We start from the raw sequence: 24,357 nt of genomic DNA, 5'->3' as shown, positions 1-24,357 counted from the left end.
AGAATGAGAGTTTGAGTGCCGATGGGTGTTTCTGGTGGCTCACAGAGTGGAAGAACTGCCCATCACACACGATTGCTGGACTCGTCGAGCTATACGAGCAGCTATTGCCAACGCGAGTATACACGAGTCAGAAGACCCACACAAGCGGGGAAGACGAGGTGAGGTGCAGATTATGCGGCAAGGCTCCAGAGAGCGTGGCTCATATCTTGTCAGGATGCAGTGCGCTGGCCCAGAGCAAGTATCTTTCTAGACACGACGCAGCACTGGAGGTACTGTTTTACGAACTGTTGTATGATGAGGGATTTATAAACGAGATACCACCCTGGTACTCACCCGACAAGCCCAAGCCCGTGTATGAGTCAGAGAATGTTAAAGCTTATTGGGATGTCCCTATATATGCTGATCAACAAGAGATCAGATGCAATAGGGTGGATGCACGCACTGTAAATCATATGTGCAAGAGAGTTGTGACGCTGGAAATGAGCTGCCCGTGGGTTAACAATCGGACAAGAAAGGATGAAGAGAAGACACTGAAGTACGGACCCCTTCGCTGGGAACTAAGGCAGCAGTTCCCAGGCTACGAGGTGAAACAATATAACATCATGAGCGCTGGGACGAGGGACGAAAGATGGCGGTCACGCCGAAAATGTGCTCGTAGTATCTTTACAGTTTCGCAGCCCTAGGGGTGGTTAAAATATATTTAATAACCATTCGCAATGCCTGACGAATCATCGAACAAGAAAGGAGCCGTGGATAAAGGCAGAAAACGAACAAGGGAAGGCAGCTCTCAAACAGACGAGGAAGACGAGTTCGATCAACATCACAAACATGAATGCAAAAAGTGCCTCGAAACAACAAACTCGAGGCTCTCCGGTATTGAAGAGAAACTCAACATGCTATTAACTGTACTTCCCGAGTTGGAAACTTATAAAAAGAGGATTACTCTTCTTGAAGAAGAAAACAAAACCCTGCAAACGAGCTTAGAGAACTCGCAAGCAGAGATAGAAGACCTAAAAGCCATTGTTCATGATGTTAATTTAAAGCAAGGAGCAACCGACACCTCCAGTGAACGCATCAAGAGCGATCTCAAAGAGATACATCGCCGACATGTTAAACTCGAATGTCACAGCCGTAGAGGAAATATGAAATTCTTGGAATAACGGAACGTGAAAACGAAACAAACAGTGACACCGAACTCGCCCTAAGAGAATTCATGCGTACGAAGCTAAAGATCCTTCCAGTCGACGAAGAAAACATTCATTTTGACAGAGTCCACAGAATTACTTCACGCCGTTCACAATCAAATCGAAGTCTTCAACCGCGACCTATTATAGTTAGGCTGACGGATTTTCAAGATAAATTTTTCATCAAATCCTATATCAAAAATCTTCCAAGGGGTACCGGATTTGGAGTATCCGACGATTTTCCCAAAGAAGTTGACGAGGTAAGGAAGGTGTTATATCCGATCCTAAAGGCGGCCAAGCGCGATAAGAAGACTGCATACTTCAATGTCGAAAAGCTGATCATCAATGGTGCTCTTTACCGTGGCGAAGAAACATCCCAATTTCCTTTCTATGGGCGTTTAATGGACAACTAAGCTGAAATGAACGCTAAAACCGTAGTTAAGTTGAGTTTGTTTTTCTTTTTTTTTTTTTTTGTACGGAACCACCTACTTGAGAGCTGCGGCTTTTCACTTCGATATCCAGTCAAAACGCCGCACAAAGCTTTAGGTAAGTCTTTAATAGTTATGTGTTCCTGTATATGTTTCCGTAAGTGTTTTCCTTTTAGCTTTATCTTCTGTTATGTTGATCAATTTTGTTTCGATGTCAGCGAAGTAAGAAGAATCAAGCCTTTTCATAAATATCAACCGCACTGTGAGCCGCATAGTTCTAAGACAGCTACTTTCCTTATTTCTTGGATGCCTTGTCTATCTTTTCATCAGAAGCTAAATGTATAAGCTGCTATCACTAAACGTTAGAGGGCTAAACAGTTCGAGAAAGCGAAGACAAGTTTTTCGTTGGTTGCATCATCAACAATCGGATATAATTTTCTTGCAAGAAACTTATTCCTTGCCGGAATCTATCAAAAGATGGGAAACAGAATGGGGAGGTAAAATCGCGTACAGCCACGGCTCCTCCCATAGTAGAGGAGTTATGATTTTATTCAAACCCCATCTTGACGTTGACTTGGAAAAAATCACTACAGATAATATTGGCAGATGTATTTTAGCCGTGACTATTATTGATGGTACCAGAATAGTTCTGGTCAATATTTACGCACCGAATCATGCAACCCAACAAGTTGTTTTCCTCAGGGACGTGTCAAAAGAATTTCTAATTCCTTACGCCAACGACAACCTGGTGCTGGGAGGTGATTTTAACTGCACAATTAGCACTTTAGACAAAAAAGGCGGTAGACCGGTTGATAGTAAAAAAGCTTCTATCAACGAGCTTCAGTCGTTAATCAAAACACACAGTTTACTTGATTCCTGGCGTTTCAAGAATCCAGATCAACCTGGCTTTACATGGGCTAACCCGTCAATGAAAATACAGTGTAGACTTGACTACTTCTTTATTTCAAAACAGTTAAAAGATCGCGTAAAAGAGTGCAAAATAGTTCCAAACATTTATTCAGATCACTCCGCCGTCGATCTTTCCGTGTCTTTTAGTGAAAGTGAGCTCCCTCGAGGGCCAGGGTTCTGGAAGTTTAACAACTCTTTGCTGTCAGATACTAATTACGTGGAACTGTTGACATTTAAAATTCCCATGTTTGCAAAAAAGCATGAACAAGTCAACGACAAAGGGTTGTATTGGGAAATGATTAAAATGGAAATTCGTGCCTTTACAATAGCTTTTTCAAAGAAGAAAGCTAAACGAAAACGTGACGAAGAATCAATTCTTTTGTCGGAAATGATAAAATTGCAGACCAAACTCCAGACGTCATACAGTGATTCCCTTAAGGCCGAGCTGGAGAGAATAAAATTCAAGGTGTCTAAAATTGCGGGTATCAAGACACGAGGAACAATCGTGCGCAGTAGAGCGCGTTGGTATGAGCATGGTGAGAGAAATAGTAAATATTTCTATAACTTAGCTAAAAGGAACCAAAAAAAGAAGCATATAACGTCCTTAGTTAACAACGTTGGTGACAAAATCACAAACCCGAAGGACATCCTGGAGGAAGAAGAACGTTTCTTTAAGGAGGTTTATACATCAAGAAATATGGACCCCAACTGTCCAACTTTTAATGAGTTCTTTGAAACAGAAAATGCATTATCAGAAGAAATCGCGAAAACGTGCGAAGGTGTCATGTCTATCAATGAGTGTGAAATTGCGTTAAAAACTATGGAAAACAACAAAACTCCCGGCACGGATGGGCTAACGCCTGAATTCTACAGCTACTTTTGGAACTTGCTCGGTTCATTTATGGTAAATAGCTTTAATTACGCTTTTCGAAACGGTACTCTCTCCATCTCTCAGCGCCAAGGAATTATTTCCTTAATTCCGAAGAAGAAAAAGAATACCGAATATTTAAAAAATTGGCGACCTGTATCTTTATTGAATGTAGACTATAAAATCGCAACGAAGACCATCGCTCTGCGTTTGGAGAAGATCTTGCCGATTTTAATTCATCCTTGCCAATCTGGGTACGTTAAAGGAAGGTTCATTGGGGAAAGTATCAGGTTAATAGCAGATACAATGCATTTCACAAAAGAGAAGAATATTCCAGGGGTAGCCGTATTTTTAGATTTCGAGAAAGCGTTTGATTCGATTGAGTGGAATTTTATTCATAAATGCCTCGAAACGTTTAATTTCGGTCTTGATCTCCGACAGTGGATAAAAGTGTTCTATACAGATATCTCTAGTTGTGTTTTGAATAACGGGTACGCCTCAAAACATTTTCATCTAGAACGCGGAGTGCGTCAAGGTTGCCCACTTTCCGGCACATTATTCATTATTGCTATTGAGCTACTCGCGCAAAGTATTAGATGCTCAAAAGAAATAAAAGGTATCACAATAGATGAACATAAAGAGGTCAAACTTTCGCAATATGCAGACGACACAACTGTACTTCTGTCTGATGTTCAATCAGTGTCAAAGTTATTTGATTTATTATCACTTTTCGAAAGGTGCTCTGGTCTAAAACTAAATCAAACAAAATCTGAAATGCTATGGCTTGGCTCTGTAAGCCACAGAAAAGATTCTATACTTGATCTTCAAATGAGCAGTGAGCCAGTTTACGCGCTTGGAGTGCATTTTACATATGACCTAGAAATGTCTGAAAAGAAAAATTTTTTGGACAAATTAGATTCTTTAAAGAAAACATTGAACATGTGGTCCCAAAGAGACCTCTCCATCGTTGGTAGGATAAATATAATTAAAACATTGGCACTTTCAAAACTTGTCTTTATCTGCAGCGTCATGTGTACCCCTAAAGACTTCAGTAAAGAAGTAAACAGGATCGTGTTCGACTTTATTTGGAATCACAAACCCGCCAAAATAAAAAAGACTACCCTTTTCAAGCAAAAAACAGCTGGTGGCTTGGACATGAGAGATTTTTCTCTCTTTGATAAAGCACTAAAGTTAAACTGGGTAAAACGGTTATGCTCTAACTCGGATGCTCCATGGCAGCACATACCAAAATCCCTCCTAGCCGATGTTGGCGGTACAGAACTGTTTAAATGTAACTATGATTATAATCTCCTTGACCTAGACAACCATCTTCCTCCTTTCTACAGAGAAATCATTTTTTACTGGCAGGACATTGCAATGACCACACCTAAAAATAAAACTGAGGTTCTCTCACAGCCAATCTGGAATAATCGATTTTTAACTGTGAATAAGAAAACGGTATTCTTTCCTCATTGGCATCAAGCTGGAATAAAACAAATCTCGGACCTTTTTGACTCCTGTGAGGGTCAATTCCTTTCATTTAATTCTTTTCGCAATAAATTCAATGTAAAATGTAACTTTTTGCAATATTACAGCATTCTTTCTTCTATTCCACAAAATTGGAAAAAACTATTGCAAAAAAATTCCCAAGACCCAGTTACGCCTCCTACCTCAACCTGTTCACTCTCATGTAAAGCAATATACAGTATCCTGCTTAACCTCGAAGATCTACCGCCACCAACTTCTGAGAAAAAACTTTTAATGTCTGGCATCGAGAAAAGTGACTTGAACAAAATCTACCTCCTACCATTTAAAGCCACGAGAGAAATTAAATTGACAATGTTTCAATACAAAATTAATCATCGAATTTTACCAACGAATAGCTTGTTACATAAAATGAAAAAAGTTGCATCGCCCTCCTGTCCCTTTTGTCCATCTGAGCACCAGACCGTCTGGCATTTGTTTATAAACTGTAAGCAAGCAAGTTCTTTTTGGAATAGATTCCAGGAGTGGTACTCAACCTCTAGTAATATGAAACTGTCACTGTCAGAACTGGAGATTATGTTCGGAATTATTCGCTGTCACACCTACTGTTTAGCCCTCAACCATCTCATTATTCTAGGCAAATATTTTTTATATGTTAACGCTTTAAATACCATAAATTGCCGTTTCGATGATTTCGTCTCACTTGTGCGCGACAAAATTTATCTAGAAAAATATATTGCTGTCACTTGTAATGACGAGAAGGAGTTCAGGAACAAATGGAAATTTTTTCTGTAGTTACTCGACAATTAACCAATTAACATGCAAACAATAATGTGGTAAATAGATCAACTGTAATTAAATTTGACTAGTGTAATTGTATTGTTATATATGTATTGTAAGTAGTGTAAGTTAATGTAGTTTAAACATGGTGTAAAAAGTAATTATAGTGTAAGTACATGTGTAAGTGTAATAAACAAACAAAAAATAAATAAAAAAAAATAAAAAAATAAATAAATAACATCATTATGGATGCCCTCTGGGGGTGGTCACGGAAGCTGGATGTCATGATGCGCGAGCTGGTGGGAGGCAGAAGCAAAGACGTACTGCGAAAGATGCAGAGGGCAGTGCTCTCGGGCACGCTGAATATTGCCAGGACTTTCAAGGTGGCAGTTTGAGTTCCTGTTAGAAAGAGGACCGTAGACACAACGGAAAAGCTTTTTAGGATTAGTTAATGTACATTTATTTTTGACTCAATGGCTCACAGGTTACGGTTTTCGCCCTGTACTGCCTGATTAGAATGTAGCATTCAGTTGATTTCTGTGCGATAATAATAATAATAATAATAATAATAATAATAATAATAATAATAATAATAATAGTAATAATAGTAATAATAGTAATAATAATAATAATAATAACTACAACTGGTGGAAAGTCCTCCTGCATGGTATTCGCCAATCAAGCGTAAACCAGAATACGTCTCGGAGGATGTCCAAGCATTGTGGGACATACCAACTTATGGGGAGAACCAGGAACTGCAAGCTAACAGAATCGACGCAAAGATAGTGAACCATAAAAGTAAGGAAGTAGTAGTCTTGGAGATGAGTTGTCCATGGATTGAGAACAGAGGAAAGAAAGATGAAGAGAAGTCAGTAAAGTATGTTCCACTACGATGGGAGTTACAAGAACGGTAGCCTGGATATACAGTCCGGCAGCACAATATTATCATGGACGTGCTTGGGGGTTGATCAAGGACTATGGAAGAGGGATTATGGAAGTTGTTGGGAAAAAAGACAAAAGATGTGCTATGAAACATGCAGAAGTCTGTAGTGTCAAGTACGTTGAACATTGCGAGGACTTTTAAGATCATAACATGAACAGTAAAACTACAAAAGACACTTTTGAAAGGTTGAACATTATAAGAACATTATATAAGCATGAAGTTTATTCCTACGTATGAATATTAAATTGAAGGATAGTTTTAAACATTGAAGGAAATTTAAATATTGAGTTCCATATATTAGATTAATCGACTTCTGTAGAGAATTTAGTTTATAAGTTTTACAGTAATCTTATTCACAGAACGTGACTTAGTTGTTATGTATATCAATAACAGATTGTAAATTAGCGATGGTATATTAGTATCAGTTGTATCTTAAATAATTTTCCATGCTAGCAAATAGGTTTTTATATCTTTTTATAAGTGCAAGGATGTGTAGTTTCATGGGTTACGCTGCGCGCCCTATGAAACTTTCTTTTCGTGGCATGCTGAAGTTCAATAAACTGCGTCATAATAATAATATCCATAATAATGAAAGAAATCGATGTTTCCGATTGATTTTTCTCTTAAGTGGAGATGGATAGTGTTGTAGTAAAGCGTTTTCTGCGCAAGCACCCGGCCAAATATCTCATTATCTGACCTCAGCAGTGCTTAACCTATCAGAATTTGTATCAGACTAACCTTAGATAAAATGTCAAGCTGACCACATTTCATTTTAGATGACCAATTTGGTGATGAAACTTTTGCTTTCTTTGCACTTGGTACCATCAAGTCTGTTACTAGAGGCTTTGGGGACTCACTCACTGGAAAAGACGAGCTGCTACAACGGGCAAGGGGAGAAACAACCGTTGACAGTTCTCGGTTTCTGTAAGGCGTAATGAAAAGCGGACGAGGGACAGACGTCCAATGCTTTGCGTTGGCATTCAAAGGGGTGCTAGTTCTTGGTGATGGACTATGTTTGGTTTTGAAGCAGCCAGGGGTTGTGGCTCGCAATGGGTTCAACGAGCGAGTGCTGTCTGATCCTCTGAAAAATACAGGAGCAATCAATAAGTATAAGATTACTACAGCAGGCAAACATGCGACTCCACGCAAAAAACATCATTGGCTGAATTAGCCAAATGAAGTAACAATTAATGGCAAGGGAAGAATAAGTAGAATCACACGATTTTCTTTTTAACACAATTCCTTAATACCTTGATCTGCACGTGTTTTCGACTGTGGCCAGGCGCGCCCGCAAAGGAGCACGAAAGTGTACCCTCCGATCATGGAAAACACCTGAACAAAATAGAAATATAAAGAGAAAATAGTTAAGCATAGAGAGAGAAAGAGAGACTTGAGAACGGCCAAAAAAATGAGGTCACATGATAAGTTATAAGAAAGGTCATGCCTTAGGGGTTTTAACCAATGTCAAGAAAATACCTGATGGTGTTGTTGAACACGGTTTCATTCCACTCCGAGTATCTCTATGAGTTCTGTTTAGCATGTCCTCGCCACACCTCACCTTTTAGAGTGTAAAGAAAAAAAAGGTGACGACTACACAAAGGTTCGAACTTCAATAATGTTCGTACATATGTTATAAGAACACAAGCTTGGATTGCTTAAAAAATACAAGCACATAGGTTTGGGAAGCAAACGGATTGGAGCTTTTAGTGTACTTATCGCTTGCCCCTCAAGAAATGAATGGCCTCTAATTAAATGAATGGAAACAGAACATATGAAACGAAAGAAATCACTTTAAACCCAAAAACGTCTCCTAGCTGAATCAGACGTCTTTTTGTGTCCTTCTAAACAAAGATCGAGCAGGACATCGCTCTCATTTTCTAAGCAGATAGCTCTCTGAAGACTTTAGTTAGTGCGTGAAGGGGAGAAACAACTGAATAATATTACTTACGGGTGTTGAGTGGCGCCTTTGAGGGTCTTCCTTACAACAATGAGACAACCCTGTGTAGACAAGGAAATACATGTAAAAAAAACATCATATTTTTTCTTAGGCGAAAAGCTTTTTATCACTAAGCCTAAAACGAAAATATATATTAACCATCAAAGTAAGAAAAAAACTGAGACGAAAAAAGAGGGAGTAGGAAATGATTACAGTGAGGTCGGTTATTTAATCAGATAAGGCACACATTCTTTTACCTTTAGCACTTCCTGTCATTGAAACTGCACTTTTGCTTAATGAATCCCATGCAACAGAAGCCTTATCGTATTCTGAGACATCCAAAGAAGATTCATATGCCAAGAGGGCTTCAGAACTTTCGAGAATCTCACGGGACACCGCATCATCGTGTTCAACTGAGCAGCGTCCGTCATGTAAAGGCATGGACCTTCCAGGAACCACCGCAGTTACAACGTGACAGTCGTTGATTAAAGTATCTGTATCCTGATCAACAGGTTTCCATCCATTCATTCTTTTAAATAAAGAATCGTCTAAAATTCGTTCTGTTCCTGACCTGGACTTTTGTATATCATTCTCAATGCTAGCCATAGTGTCTTTTGCCTTCTCGAGTGCTGATTCCGAGATCTGTATCGTTTTACCATTTGCAGTTTGAAAACCAGAAAAAAATGCACTGGTTACGTTTGCACCGTTTTCAGAAGAACAATTTGTGGGCTCATTGCCGTCTACGTTTTTCTGAAAAGATTGGTCAGCATTCTGCAGGTATGCAGCCCCATTTTCCAAGGAACTACTGCCCTTATTTTGCTCAATGGATTTGTCAATCTGTCGCATGATAGCCATTCCTCTCTCTATAGATTGTTTTTCAAAGTTCACTTTCTGGCCGCTTGCCGTTTCAGATAAAGTACTCACCTTGTTTCGGTGAAGGAAATTATCAATTTCTTGCATTATAGCCGTTCCTTTCTTCATTGACTCCGCAGACAGTTTTACTTTCTGACCACTGGCAGTTTGGAAACCAGAAAAGCCAGTTGAAGGTGCAGAAATGTCCTTGTTTTGCTGCAGAGAATCGTGATTCTGCTGCACTGTGGTCGCACCTTTCTCCACTGACCCCTCAGATAGCTTAAATTTCTGGCCACTAGCGGTTTGGAAACCAGAAAAGGCATTTGGTGGTACATTGGTCTCCCTGCTTTGCTGAAGGAAATTGTCAATCTTTTGCATTATAGCCGTTCCTTTCTCCATTGACTCCGCGGATATTTTTACTTTCTGGCCACTGGCAGTTTGAAAACCTGAAAAGCCAGTTGAGGGCGCTGAGATCTCCTTGCATTGCTGAATAGAATTGTCAATCTTTTGCATTATGGCCGCGCCTTTTTTCATTGACTCCTCGGATAGTGTCACTTGTTGGCCATTAGCAGTTTGAAAACCAGAAAAGGCATTTGGCGGTGCAGCAGTCTCCCTCTTTTGTTGTAGAGAATTATCAATTTTCAGCATTATAGCCGTTCCTTTCTCCATTGACCCCGTGGATAGTTTCACGAGCTGCCCATAAGCAGTTTGGAATCCAGAAAAGAATTTTGGAGTTGCAGTGGTGTCTCTATTATGCTGAATGGAATTGTCAATTTCCTGCATTATGGCCGTACCTTTTTCCGTGGACCGCTTAGAGAGTTTCACTTTCTGGCCACTGGCAGTTTGGAAACCAGAAAAGGTACTAGAAGTTTGAGTGATGTCCCTGTTGCACTGAAGGGAATTATCAATATTTTGCATTATAGCCGCTCCTCTCTCCATTGACTTTGCAGATAGTTTCACAAGCTTGCCACTAGCAGTTTGGAAACCAGAAAAGGCTTTGGAAGGTGTAGTGGCGTCTCTGTTAAGCTGAATGGTGTTGTCAATTTCCTGCATTATGGCCGCACCTTTTTCCAAGGACCTCTTAGAGAGTTCGAAATTCTGGCCACTGGCAGTTTGGAAACCAGAGAAGGTACTTGAAGTTTGAGTGGTGTCCCTGTTGCGCTGAAGGGAATTATCAATATTCTGCATTATAGCCGCTCCTTTCTCCATTGACTCTGCGGATAGTTTCACAAGCTTGCCACTGGCAGTTTGGAAACCAGGAAAGGTAGTTGGAGATGCAGTGGTGTCCTTGTTATGCTGAATGGAATTATCAATCTCCTGCATTATGGCCGCACCTTTTTCCATGGACTCCGCAGACAGTTTTACTTGCTGACCACTGGCAGTTTGGAAACCAGAAAAGGAAATTGGAGGGACAATTTTTTCCCCGCTTTGCATCGTAGTACTGAGTGCAGTGGTTTCTTCCGATGTAGAAATGCTTGCAACTTTAATCGAAGTGCGCCACGCGGTGTTTTTTCCCGCATCATCTGGGAGAATTTCTGTTAAAACATTTCCATTGCACTCTGAAGAGTACTCATCATTACAAAGTTTATGTCTCAGTTCCCAAGAGCTGTTGACTGCACTTGTCGTGTTAATATCAGGTTCCTCCACTTTATCACTCTCCTCGCTGATAGCGATCAAGGAGTCTCGCCTTTTGCACTTGAAGTCATTCAACAAGTCTTCGAGTAACGAATCATGAACATTTTCACCATTGTTATTTAAAGAACCACCCACGACATGCGTGGGACTCTGCAAAGTTATGTCCTTATTTTCTGTTTCCCCAGCTCGTGCTGTAGAAGATTTCTTTTTCAAGTGGTCCTCCAGAGGTGCACTTTCACGCTGCTTTCCTTCAATTAGTATGTATGCAGCTAGAGCAGAATCGGGATCATCATTCCCACTGGCAGGTTCCTTAGCCACAACACTAGAGAACGCGGCTATCCTGCTAGTTTCAGAGCAAGTCTTTTCTTGTAGACAAGGCTCATCACTGATTGCATCCTTTAAAAGAGGAATTTCCCCCTTTTTACCCAAATTGTCATTTATGTTATCAGCGGAGGCGAGCCCGTTCACTGGATCCCTTTTACCTCTTTCCATAGAGAAACGTGGATCCTCTTTTGCTTTTTCAACTCCCTTGTCATGGACAATTCTGCTAGCTTTCATGTCGATGTCTACTTCACTTAGGGTTTTCCTTGCGCTCCGCATTGCAGATTGAGATATGTGAATTTGGTTGCCGCTAGCTGTCGAAAACGCACAAAATCCAGGCAGCACAGACGATTGTACTCTCTCGAAACCAGTAAGGTTTTCATCGCTTGTCTCACCAACTCTCTTTTTCAAGCTTACATCATTTAAGTTAGGGGCGAGGCCGTTATTTTGTGTTGCATTACATGACGTACTAACCTCAGGCTGTAGATGTCGTAGTACTTGCTTACTTTCACCCTCACACAAACCCAACGAATCCTCAATCTTCTTAATGGCAGCTTTCGCTTTCCCCATAGCTTCAAGAGTTACAGACACGTGTTTTCCACTTGCTGTTTTGAAGCCTGTAAAGCCTGTTCCGTCCGTCACGAACGACTTAATGTTATTATCTTCGCTCGAAACGTAAACTCCTGTTTTCTTGGGAGAAAATCTTTCGAAATATTGACAATTGTCGGCTTGCGTGGGCTCTAACCCTCTGCTCTGAGGATCGTGCAAAGCGGTTATTGTAAGTTTCCCTGCCTCGATTAAGTTATTTTCCCAGACTTGGTCATCATCCCCGACTATTTCGTCTGCTAACGATGGATATTTGCCATCATCAAGCGAGGCTACCGCTCTACTATGTGATACATCCGAAATCTCCCTTGTGTTCCCATAAACGGGCTGTAATTCTTCCTCCTCTGTACACCTCGATGATGGCTCCTTGCTGCCATCAAAAAAAAGAAGCTCGCCTGGCTTAACGCTTTCTGTCACGTCCTCCTTCTTTTCTTGGCGTGGTCTCGATGCTCCCGGTGGAGAAGAACAAATGTATTCCATCGGAAATTGAGTGAGAGCATCCATATCATAAAGAAAAACGTCTTTTTCCTTGCTATTCACTATGGAAGATGGGTTCAAATTGTTCTCACTTTTGCAAGACGCACTCAATCCCTCAAACTTAAGTCTTTTTGAAAGTGGCATTTCAATATCATTATCCCTGCTGTTGAGGGTAGCACAAAGAGCGCTATCATCGTACCTCTCACAGTTCACTGAGCCTTTTCCTTCTCTAATGCTAGGGTTTTCCTTTTTCGCAGTTAATGAAACATCATCATTTGTAAAAGTTCTTTTGATACTCTTTCCAATGTGGTGTTCACCAACTTCACTCGCGGAGGGATAAGAGAATCGTTTGGTTCGAGCTGAGCGTCGAATTCCGGAGACTTTGCCGAAAGACCTTTTTCTTAAGTAGTTACTACGACCATGCAATGACTCACCGGCCGGCGCACTAGATATGATGATATCATTCTTTCCTACCAGGGTTTGCAATGTGGTTCCATTTCTTGGGATTTGAGCAGTCTCTTGAATGCAATCGGTTGGCTGGGAGACGGTGCTCTTAATCAATTCATCGTCAATGTTCTGTGACTGAGCGTTTAAACTTACGGACAATGATGAACCTATAAAAAGAACAAGCCACTGTGAAATGAACTTTTTGATTCTGTTAAACTCGTAAAGTAATGGCAAGCAATTTTTTGGAATCATAGGTTAAAACGTTATCAATTTCTCCCTTTAATTATGTTCTTACGTAGTCTAGACTGACCCCGACAGTAGGGCGGTGGCTGGGGCGTTGAAGTTACTGAAGGAAGGCGGGGAGAGCGTAACTATAATTCAATATGAGCCAGAAGAAAACCGTAAACATCTCCGGCTAATAAAACAGAAGAAAGTGCTCTCGTTGATATACTTGGAGCCGAGAATTGGCACCCTCGTTTGGGTCTCTTACGTCAAATCCAAGCATTAAAAGGGCTTTCTCTTCTTGATGGTGGGAGTAACACTTCAAGTTCTGTGCCTAGGTATAAAAATCGTGGAATCGGTGTTTTTAAGATTAACCATGCGTGAAAGTGAAGTCCATAACGCCTCACGATCGTATTGTGAGATATAAGAACGCAAAGAAGCGATAGAATAGGACGTTAGGGCCTGACGCAGCCCAAGAAATTATCATAAGTCCAAGGGAATTTTGTTAAAATAGTTTTTAGTGATAGCTGAATCATTGAAAATTACAGATTATTAAGTAACAGATAGTCGGCATAGACAAACCGCAAAGACAAAGAACCTACAAAAGAAGGAAGATGGCTAAGAGAGATGGGGGTGAAAAGTCAATGCCGAGCTTCCAGAGAGCTTGTCAAGACACACTACAAATGACCAACACCTCTTCTGACCTGATAACATCATCTGAGCTTCGGTTAACATTACTAATGAATAACCGAGTGACCTAAAGACAAATATTAATCTAAGTCAATTTTATCTAAAAAAAAAAAAAAAGTGCATCGAGAACAGGGCTCCCAAAACAGATTATAATAAAACAGAGAATACGTACGACAAGCGATGAAAATATCATAAAAAAAAACCAGAGCTGATTTCATTGTTTTCAAAATTTTATTCACATTTAGAATATCTCAATGTTTTGGTTTAAACCTCTCTGCTATAGGTCATCCAATAAGACATAAAGACGCTCTTAGAGAAAACTCCTTTATGTCTACTGGCGCCATGCAGTGGATATTTACATTAATTACACATAAACTAAATCTGATCATAAAGCATGCAAGCGGAACCAGATGTTCTCTATCGCTGAGGTGTAAACCACACAAAGGGAGAGTTTCTTCGACTGATCGGCGCATTTATTACCTTCGTTATGACCCATTTAGCGTCCGTATGCTTGTTACTTGCTGTAGCGCTGTCTTCAACATTTTGTGCTGAATCCCGACGTTTAAGGCTTTTACCAAGCGAAGGTAAGGGCGGTTTATCTAAAAATTTTTAGCTGTTGCTTAGCAAAACCGCATTCAAGACATGGCGGTTCATAGATAACGCTGAAAAAAACATCGACCTAAAAAGTTCACATTATCACTGCGGAGACTACACAGCAATGAGAGACCTAGTGGTCCGTGTATTTCTGAAGTCATATCTGTTAAAACGAGGATCACTCAAACCATTCCGGTTCGCGAAGAGTTCCCACGCAGTTAGTTAACCAAGTCTCAGCACCTTTTGCTCGCCATTTTATATCTTTCTGCCAATTTTCCTGAGAACATTTGGATCATAAATGGCAATGTTAGCAAAAGTTATGGTCAGTATTTTGAGTAAATTCGACTAGCATGAGGCTACTTCTTAAATGAGAGAAATTTCTTAAAAGACAGTGGCTGTTTACATGTAGGTTTCTCCTCTTTTGACAATTAAAATAAATTGCCTTCCGCGTGAAGAATATTCATCACGCCATGGACGTTAAACAATCCATTTAACAAAAAATCATCATAGTTTAATAGATACGGACACTAATACACCTCTTTTAAATGCAAAACCGTCTGCTTGGTGGATGAATTTTCTATTACCAGTAAAAACATAGAGGGAAGGTTTAAAGAAAGCTCTCGGTGGTGATAAAAATTACTTTCCTTTTCAATGTGTTAAAACCAACCAATAAAACGCTTTCAATTCGTCGGCATATAGATTCGATTTCGAATTCAGTGGAAATTTGCATTTCAAATGCTTGGTTTTTCGAGTGACTAATAGTAATAGACAACGTCTGTGGCGCTCGAGGGCGTGCTGTGCAAAGTGGTGCCCTATGCACCTGTTGATTTGCCTCGTTTCCACTTTCAAAACTATATGCGCCGAAATAAAAGGGAAGAAATGCTCAACTTTTAAGCCTGAAGAGTTTAATAAAAGCTTCAGCTGCTTCGAAAAGGCCTCTTGTGATACCATCAGTTTTTTGAACATAAATATACTTGACTACAATTTTATGCAAAAGCGTGGATACATCACATTTTCAAAGCGTAATTGTGACATTGAAGCATTTTCATATCAAACCCATGTCAACAAAAGGTAATCATTTGACTGTTTGTCGCATACTTCATCTTAAATACAATCTAATTATGGAACTCTGCCGGCAACACTAAACAGTTTTAAGTCCATATTCACGGAAAACTAATAACCTTAAAGCTGCACTTTTTCAAATGAAACGACACAAAACTCTGTCTTACAGAGGGGTAATTCTAATAATTATTATTGTTTACAATGCTCGTACTTTCGTGAGCATCAAAGTTTTAATACGTATCCCGCGGCACATAATTAACTTGAACACTGCGCGAGGAACAATGTTCACAAATGATGACGTTACATTTGAGAGAAAAAAAAAAAGAAAACATGAGAAAACAGCACGCGGTACAGGTCTAAAAGAAAACTTGAGCTTCAACTTAATTCGACAAAAAACGTATATGAAGTGAAGTACTAAAAGTAAATATCCGATGTTTAACGGTCGGGAGGTGAGCGCTCGAGGTCTACTGGCTAACGACAAGAGATGCACTTAAGAACGACCGGAATCACCTGAACCGGAAAATAACTTTCTTTTCCCCCGCTAGTTTGCTTTTTTTCCACTCTGCCGCGAATGGCACGGGGTGGTGGAACTCTTCTTACCCTTCTTCTTCCCCGCTTTCCCCTGACTTTCCAAGAACTTGGAAGGGTGCCAACGTAAAACTTTTCTGTCTGATACTAGACATTCAGTATCAAGCTTAAGGTAACCAAACTAAGCCTAGCCTTGGTAACGAGAGGCTCCACAGAAGACCACTAATAGAACTTATGGATTAACTTTCATGGCAATTTTAAATATTTACATCCGAAATTTTCAATTTCCTTATCCAATTTTTTCTTTTAACTCAAAGATGATAAACCAAAGAAGGGTGAAGAGGATTTTATCAATTTACGTAAGTACTCCAACTACGTCGATAATAAATACGTCAAATTTGTTGTTAAATCTTTTTTTTTTCTTCAAATCTTGCAAATGGCCGGTAAAACTTTGTAAAATTGCAATTTTGCAAAATCGAAATTTCATTTGCTAGCAGATTAATTATTGAGAACACAAGACACTTTCCCGATGCCTCATCGATATTCAAACAATTCTTGACATCTTCTCTTTCTCTGTAAACGTGATATGCGTGTGACAGCGACGTGTGGTAAGTCCACGGTAGGAGGAAGCCGGGTGGTTGCTGGCACGGACGCTTCGTTAGGCGAATGGCCCTGGCAAGCAAAGATTCTAACCGAAGGCACCTTCACTTGTGGCGGCTCGCTCATCACACCATCGTGGGTTATGACTGCTGCGCATTGCATCTTTAAAAAAGATCCTAGTTTGTACAGTGTGACGCTCGGTGACCTACACAGAGAGAAGCCAGAAGGTAGCGAGCAGGAGTTCCGCGTGAAAAAAGTAGTGGTTCATCCCAAATACAATTGGCCAGTTGTCATTAACAACGATATAGCCTTGCTGCAGTTGACACGATCAGCTAAAAAGACTTCCTTTGTGAACACGGTGTGTTTACCTGATGAGGCCGAATTGGTGCCAGTAGGAACAAAATGTTACATCTCAGGTAAACATAGATTAAAATTGTTCGTGAATATCAACTGACAGCATCCCTAACCACAACTTTCTAAATTACCATAATTTTATGAAAAGATTAATTCTTAGTCCGCTCCCTAGCAAAGTTTGATTTGACAGTAATGAATTATGGGAAACCTTCAGCGTTTGCAATCCCGCGACATTTCTGGGTCCAACCACGATCTCTTCCAATGAAAAAAGAGGAACTAAGCCGAGCTTTCTGTACCACTTGCAGTAGAATCTTTGTCAACGATATTTGATACACTGCAAATTTCTGTGTCAAACAATTTCCATCGAGGAAACGGTTGTGACTCAGGTTTTCAATGACTCCACTAATTTAAACTAGCAAAGACCAGCAAAAGACCAGCAAAAATATCTGCGAAAGGTAAAATTGTTAGATCATAGCTTTTGACAAGGCAGATGTTGTAATGCTACGGTTTCCCCCATTATAGGCTGGGGACAGATGACTCATCCAGACTCTGCCGCTATCAAACTCCAACAAGCCCCCATGCCCGTAGTGTCCAACCGCGACTGCCAAGCCAAGCATACAGATTCAACTGCTAGCAAACCAGGGGAGAGTGCCGTAACCTCCGCCATGATTTGTGCAGGAGATGCAGGCAAGACAAAGATCAGTGGTTGCTTCGGTGACAGCGGAGGGCCCTTTGTCTGCCAAAACTCCGCTGGGCAGTGGGTGCAGCAAGGTATTGTGAGCTGGGGGGACACCACCTGTTCTTCAAAAGCTCACTTTACCGTATTTGCTCGAGTGAGCGTATTTAGGAAGTGGATCGAGGACCAATTAAGCGAGTAAATTGGCTACGTCGACCGAAAACACCGCTGATATATTTGTTAAGTTAAAACTGATGCATATTTAAAGAATAGCTTGATATTCGAATAATAAGATTGAAAGGATTAAAGCGATGGATCAGCCGACTAAGGACATCCTTTACCTTTTTCAGCCGAAATATGAATCAGACAATTCACAGTGAACAAAGGGAAAGGTTCACAAGTAATCTTTCATTGACGAATATAGCGCTTAAGCAGAGACGCAGTGACCCAATAGTTAGGGCTGTACTTCAGATACAACGGTCCGGGTTCGAGCCCTGACCGGGTCATTATATTTATTCTGTGGGAAGATACTTCACCTTCACTGTGCCTCTTTCCGCTAACAGCAAATCTATCGGAAAGTTCACGAAAAAGCTAGGGAGGGTAGAGGGAGGTAGTTACCTGGTCCGAGTTAGCCTCCCGCCGAGTCGAACAAGTTGTACTAGTGATAGCCTTAAGTACCGGCATAGGCTCCAACGGCAATGGGTCCTTAACCCCAGGCCTAAATGTACGTGTTGGCCTGAACCTCTTATTTATAGCTTTTCTACTGCTGATTGCAACACGTTCTTGTCTCCCCTCTTGAAACTCAGCTCTATGAATCATGTTTGGGCTAACTTTTAAAACGATTAAAGTTGACTGACGTTTTTGAGCTGGAGAGGGCGACTGGGAGGAAAATGAAATTGTATCTGGAACGCAACGAACTTATCCAGTCAGTCGACAGGCACTGTTCCAAAATTTAAAACAAATGCCATACAAAAAAGATGTGTCAAATTCCAGAAAAAAGAAATATGAAGTTCAGGCTGCAGTTCTTATAGGAATCTCAACTTTCCAGTTTTGCTCGATCAGTTAAAAAAAAGGCATAAGAAAATACCAGGCACATTTTTATTTTCAGCCAAATACTTATCTCAGCAAATTTTACTCGGCTGTTTTTAACCTTGTCATTGAAATAACCTTGAACCAGACTGAACGCATCCAATTTCCAAATGAGAACTATCCGAAAGTCAACTTGAAAAAAATCACGGCAGAGGGACAATCGAAAAGACCTGTTGGTTTTGGACAGAAAGCTGTTCAGAGATACGTGTAATAGCCTAACTGAGATAAACCTGAAAAAGTAGACATTATTCTAATATTATTGAAGACAATCAAACTCGTCATACCTAGTCCGGAGGTGCGTGAATCTTTCTCTTTCCCAGAACACAGCTTGTCCGCCTCGCGAGCCATGGCCAGTTCGAACGATCTCGATGGTGAACCGAAAGTAACATCAGTAACCTCGAGTTTACAATCTAATTCATCTGCGTAGCTGCTATCACCTGACGCAACATGGACTTCCACATTGCTAATGTCACACAATTGGTTGAGCGTGCAGTTGTGCACGTTTGTATCACGTGGAAGGCTGGTGTCGTGGTACGTAGTTACGATCTTATCATTAATCCTTAGCCTGTTTTTTACTTTGTGCTGATCGTCTTTGAAAGACTGCTTTGGAGTGGACTGGGCTAGGACTTGAAAAGGACTCTGACTTTTGGGTGAAAGAAAATTGTTTGGAAGGGGTGAATGTATCAAGCTCGCTTTAGCAGACGGTGGAGAAATGTACGTCGTTTTACCAGCAACATCTGCATCAATTCGGCTAAGAGGCCTTTTAGCAGACGATGTATGTTTAGATATCCCTAGCAATGGTTCTGAAAGAGTTACATCACTGCGTTTTGACTCCTCGTGACAAGAATACTCCATAACAAATTCCTCTTCTATGAGTGAGCTATCTGTCCCTATTCTTGGAGCTGTTTGTAACGTCGAATCCTTATTCTTCAGTGGCACCAAAGACTTTTCTTTCACCTTAACCTCGTCCAGAGACAGTTCCGTGGCTTCTATCGACTGATTCGAGATACATCCCGAGAATAGGACACGGGCAATGCGCTGAAATATAACGTTATATTATGGTAAAAGACAACATGTTAGGTCTTGTTTGTTGTAAAAATTTATTTTCCAGTTGAGGGGCCTTGAACAACCTTGTTCTTGGAACTAGGGCACAAGGGGGACATCTGCTTCATCAGTTTGAAACTTTCCTTTGGCAAGAAGGCAGATCACAGGCCCCTTAAAAACCCACAGTGACGCTATGACATAGATTTTGATGCAAAACATTTAAAAGAACTTGGCTACTACACATTCGTTCCACCCTTCATAATTAGCCCTTAGGTTATGTTCACTTTCCGCACTGTTTTTAAGCAATATCTCAGTCTCACCATAACTTTTTCGCCTTATATCACTATCGAAAGATCATACCAACACCAGGACTACCTTGATCGCATATCGCCAAGGAAAAAGCAACAAAGCCAAATTAAGGAACATGAATTGACTGTGGTTGTGGTTTTTTTCCTCTATGACATTGTAGATCACATGGGTAACAAATGCTGCGCAAAGAAATTTGCAAAGCTGCCCAATCTCTCTGTCTGATGAGTAGTGTATACCTTAGCTGGTATTTGCCCTTCTTCTCCCATCAAATTTTCATCGGTCTTCTCACCGTCCGTTTGGCAATCAGATGGGTCTGCAAAATGAATATAATGATACAAAAGAACATGAGAAGAAACTAACGTAAGAGAAAGATTTCTTTCCAGGTGCTAGTCGCAATACTCGAGTACAGAAAATAGTGCAAACATCTTTTTCAGACTTCGACGTATCGACCACCAGATTGCTGGCCTCATTTAACGATGAAGTCGGGTACCAATACGTCGTTATCAACAGAAACTCTGTTCCCTCCTATTGGTAAATTTTGATGTGTTTTTATTGACGTATTTCGATTCTCGCTTCCATCCTGACTTGAAGATATTGGTTTCCAAAGAGTGGCTCTTCATTGCAGACAATTGAACTGCAGACAATTCAATTGCAGACAATTCAACTGCAGACTGGGTATTATCAACTGTTATATGCTAGCCACAACTCAGGGCGATGATTTAGACTGATCACGTGTCGCAGCATGTAAAACGTTGGTCTGCGGACTAAAAAAAAACTATATGCAAAGCAATAAGATTCCAAATGAGATCTGAGGTGCGTTGGCGGGCAAGTGAAACACTTAGTTCATTATCAACTGGAAAACCACACAGTTGCTTCATTAAATTTTGAAAAAATGGGTTTCTTCAGCCCTCCGTTGAAATACAGACTCGAAACGTGAGCATTTTAAAATCCTTTACGACGATTCAGTTACGTCAAATTCTAGTTGTTGACAATTATTAAAGACTCAAATAGCAGTTCAAAGGACTTCCCGTCAGTCCAGTTTTGCGGCGAATGTCTAATTTTTGTGATTTGAGCAAGAATAATTAATTGTAAAGAAATTAAATCAGGAACTCAAGCTTTGCTGATGAATAAAACAAGACAACGCTCCAGGCTACATTCTACAACGAAGAAAATTTAAGGTTTCCCTGGATCAATTTAATCATCCACCTACACAAGCCATGACAAATGAACCAGGCGCCTGAAGCAACTTTTGGCTGAAAACGAATCATGTTCACAATTTCCAAGTTCCTTGAATAGAATATCACTAAACATTACAAGCACAGATTTGCACATTTAGAAGGAATGTCTTCATCGCAATCATGTCAGACATCAAATACGAGACTAAAGATAAGGAAATCATGCATTAGAAAAACCCTCAAGTAACGTCGACTCTCTTCATTTGGACGCATGTTGGTAATTCTAACCCAGACAGAATCAAGAGCTAGCCATTAGTTTATTTTGAAGAGTTTTCCCTTAAGCCAAACAGCTTATAGTATCAACAAGGGGTGTAATATTCAGAAAGTAAACGTGAGGTATCAAAAAATTGAATCGTTTGATTCCCAGTAAAGAAGGAATAGGTCCTCAAAAATTCTAGAAATTTCTTGGAGGGTGGAGAGAAGAAAGAAATTAGGGTTAGAATTTATCCAACTCCAAATTGTCAGAGTTAAAATTATAGACTAATGCGTACCAGACAGTGAGGAGAAAATAATATCTAGATGTTAAGAGCAAAAGGGTAAAAGGGCACATGTTGGAAGAACCATTACGCAACCAATGTTCTAGGTCACTCTTGTTGAATTTAGAAGACTGCGACGCATTCACGTCAGCATGCAATGTGGAAAGGAATGCTGCTACCAATAAGTGTATGCTGTAAACCAATTCATGGGTCCGAGAGAAAAAAAAAAAAAACAAGAAACAAGTAAAGGACAAACAAAACAAGATTCCTTGTTTCATCGCCGATTTTCTGACGGACCATCGAGAGTAACGACGACAACACAAGTACAGTGAGCTCGAGATGTCTCCTCCTTACTGTTCCCGTCAATTCCTTTGATGCATGCCGCTTGTTAAAACTTGATGCTGCTTAATTGTTTTTATCTATTTAAAACTTAGGTGATGTTTTGACTCCAATGCATAATACACGTGCCGCACGTCCTTTATAAATAAAGAGGTTTACGCTCCCTTTTTTTTTTCTTCTCTTTAAAGATTTAAAGCTCTCAAAATGATTGCTGATTCACGATAGCGGTTTAAAAGCATTCAAACCTAGAACAACCATGACACTAGAATAGAAACATTTTAGGAAAAATTTTAAAATAGGAATTTTAGGAAACAAAATTTTAGAGTAATTAATTTAAACGGCTTTTAATCCATAACAATGGCTGCGTATTATAAATAATTCAACTGAATTGGCTGAAAAGATTTAAGCAGTTACAAGTGAAGATAGAAGTAACAAATATCAGTTAATCTTGTGGTAGGTGTAACATTTAACTAAACAAAACCCATGCAATTACGGATATATTGTCGTGCGTGATGGGAACCAGTAAGTCTCTTTTATTGTTTACCTAAACAGGGAGATTTTCAGGGGGGGCCCTACACGTCTCCACGTACAACAGCCGCCGTGCGGTTGGGTTATTTCGTTTTTGATGTACTTTCCTAAGATTTGATTGTAAGACTCTTCACACAGTCTAATTGTATTCCTCGCTCTAATGCTGATACTCAATCAGGCACACTTGCTCACAATACGAAAACAAATTTTACACGGTATACGCCTACAAATGTCAAGTTCCTGAGTCATAAATTTAGACCAATGCCTTGCCTTAAAGTTTTTTTTTCGTTTCTTGCTTTTCGAAATAAGGAGAAATAAAATGTTCGGCGCTAAATTAGTGGGCATCAGTAGGCAGGAATCAATATTATACTCTAACGCCGTTTACGAGCGGGCAATAAAGATTGGCATTCAATCCTGATCACCAATTGCGATACATGTGATCTCTCCGTTACTTTCTCACCGTTATGTGCAACTTTCATGAAGGCACTGTGCTGCGCCACTGTTGATGCATGTAGGGGGATTTAGCTTAATTATTTCAAGTTTGTCTTTTGTAAATCCGTTAAGTTTTTGCTCCATTGTGGTTCATTCTTGTTCCATTTTAGTTTATGATTACCTTTTTGGTGTTTCCCATAACAACAAATGGAAATTTTGTAGTATTTTTCATGTTGAAGATCTTTTCAAACGGCGTACAATTTTGACAACAAATTACGCTTCGTAGCTCCTTTAGATATCAGCTGTTTGGAAATTTTTGGTCGAGTCGGGAAGTTATCTTTTTTGAGCTTATCTCCAGGATAAAGATAATGGTAATATTTTAAAAAAATTCATGTCTACTTCTTCCAACAATTTAAAATTTCATAAAAGGTCTTTCGGCCATGTACATGTATAATTTATTTGAATTCATAGAGATGACTGAGTCACGGATTTCACGAAGTAAGAAAGAATATACTTTAAAAAAACAAAACAGAAGCACTTGAAACATTCATGAACCGTTACCCGTGAGCAAATGAGCGGAGGTTGTAGAGATCTATGTTCATGTTCCCCCTAATTCCATACAACTTCCCGAGCTATCTCCTCTGCATTCCGCCCCCGTGCACCAGAAACTGTTTACAATCTACATTTAATTAACTACAATTCAAACATTGCCCGCTTCACTAAAAAGATGATCCCCAAAATAGACAGGTCCATTAAGTTTACGTTGAAAATCAGAGATAGATATCGTGAACACTAATTATTTTGCTGCATCTTTGCGAAACCGTTAGCCCAAAAGCGACAGACCATCAATAATGAATTTCCCACAAGGACGAATGACTAAAAGCTCCTGTACAAAATAGCCCGCCCCAAAGTGCGCAAATCAGTGCAATTCGATAACCGCGAATGAGATATACGAATCATAACTCAGCAAGTAAGTTTGTTGGAAAAGTAAAAGTGGGATCCAGCGAAGAAGATGGCCAACTAACATTGTCAAGTTGATAAAAATAAAGTGTTTAATAAAGTTCTTTAACCAATAGTGGATCCATGGGAATCGATAGCTTTCCAATGACGCATTCATAATTAATAACCTCACAGTCAGAGACGAACTACCTGAGGGAAAATATGCATTTGTATCGATGAAAATACATGTACACGGCACTTGAAAACTAATTAACACACCGGAGGCAAGATACAAAAGTCGTAAAAAGACCTCGCTGGTTTATAAAAGCAAGCACTTACCTATAAATACACACAGCTGTACATGAAAGA

At 40.0% G+C, this 24,357-nt stretch overlaps 2 protein-coding genes and 1 pseudogene across 4 annotated transcripts in view; 2 read left to right on the top strand and 1 right to left on the bottom strand.

Moving 5' to 3' along the window:
* The window catches only part of LOC111331323 (uncharacterized), a 42,199-nt gene that overhangs the window by 10,608 nt on the left and 7,234 nt on the right, over nucleotides 1-24,357 (bottom strand). For 2 of the 3 annotated variants that reach the window (XM_088734187.1, XM_088734189.1), the window contains exons 5-11: nucleotides 20,276-20,352; nucleotides 18,971-19,724; nucleotides 8,791-13,038; nucleotides 8,546-8,595; nucleotides 8,074-8,155; nucleotides 7,848-7,929; nucleotides 7,336-7,678 (exon numbers count right to left, since the gene is read on the bottom strand). In XM_088734187.1, the coding sequence (XP_088590313.1) occupies nucleotides 7,336-7,678; nucleotides 7,848-7,929; nucleotides 8,074-8,155; nucleotides 8,546-8,595; nucleotides 8,791-13,038; nucleotides 18,971-19,724; nucleotides 20,276-20,352 (5,636 nt within the window). The remainder of the gene's footprint in view (nucleotides 1-7,335; nucleotides 7,679-7,847; nucleotides 7,930-8,073; nucleotides 8,156-8,545; nucleotides 8,596-8,790; nucleotides 13,039-18,970; nucleotides 19,725-20,275; nucleotides 20,353-24,357) is intronic. The other variant, XM_088734188.1, reaches the window with a different exon arrangement.
* On the top strand, nucleotides 616-1,985 carry LOC148723672 (uncharacterized; annotated as a pseudogene).
* On the top strand, nucleotides 14,191-17,921 carry LOC111331322 (chymotrypsinogen B). Its single transcript, XM_022936413.2, has 4 exons — nucleotides 14,191-14,367; nucleotides 16,285-16,326; nucleotides 16,567-16,983; nucleotides 17,444-17,921. The coding sequence occupies exons 1-4, from the start codon at nucleotides 14,271-14,273 to the stop codon at nucleotides 17,797-17,799; spliced, it is 912 nt and encodes a 303-aa protein (XP_022792148.2). The 5' UTR covers nucleotides 14,191-14,270; the 3' UTR covers nucleotides 17,800-17,921.

This window comes from Stylophora pistillata, chromosome 9, assembly GCF_964205215.1.
Source record: "Stylophora pistillata chromosome 9, jaStyPist1.2, whole genome shotgun sequence".
NCBI classification, from domain to species: domain Eukaryota; kingdom Metazoa; phylum Cnidaria; class Anthozoa; order Scleractinia; family Pocilloporidae; genus Stylophora; species Stylophora pistillata.
Note: the sequence above shows the minus strand (reverse complement) of the source record. Positions and strands in the feature narration are given on the sequence as shown.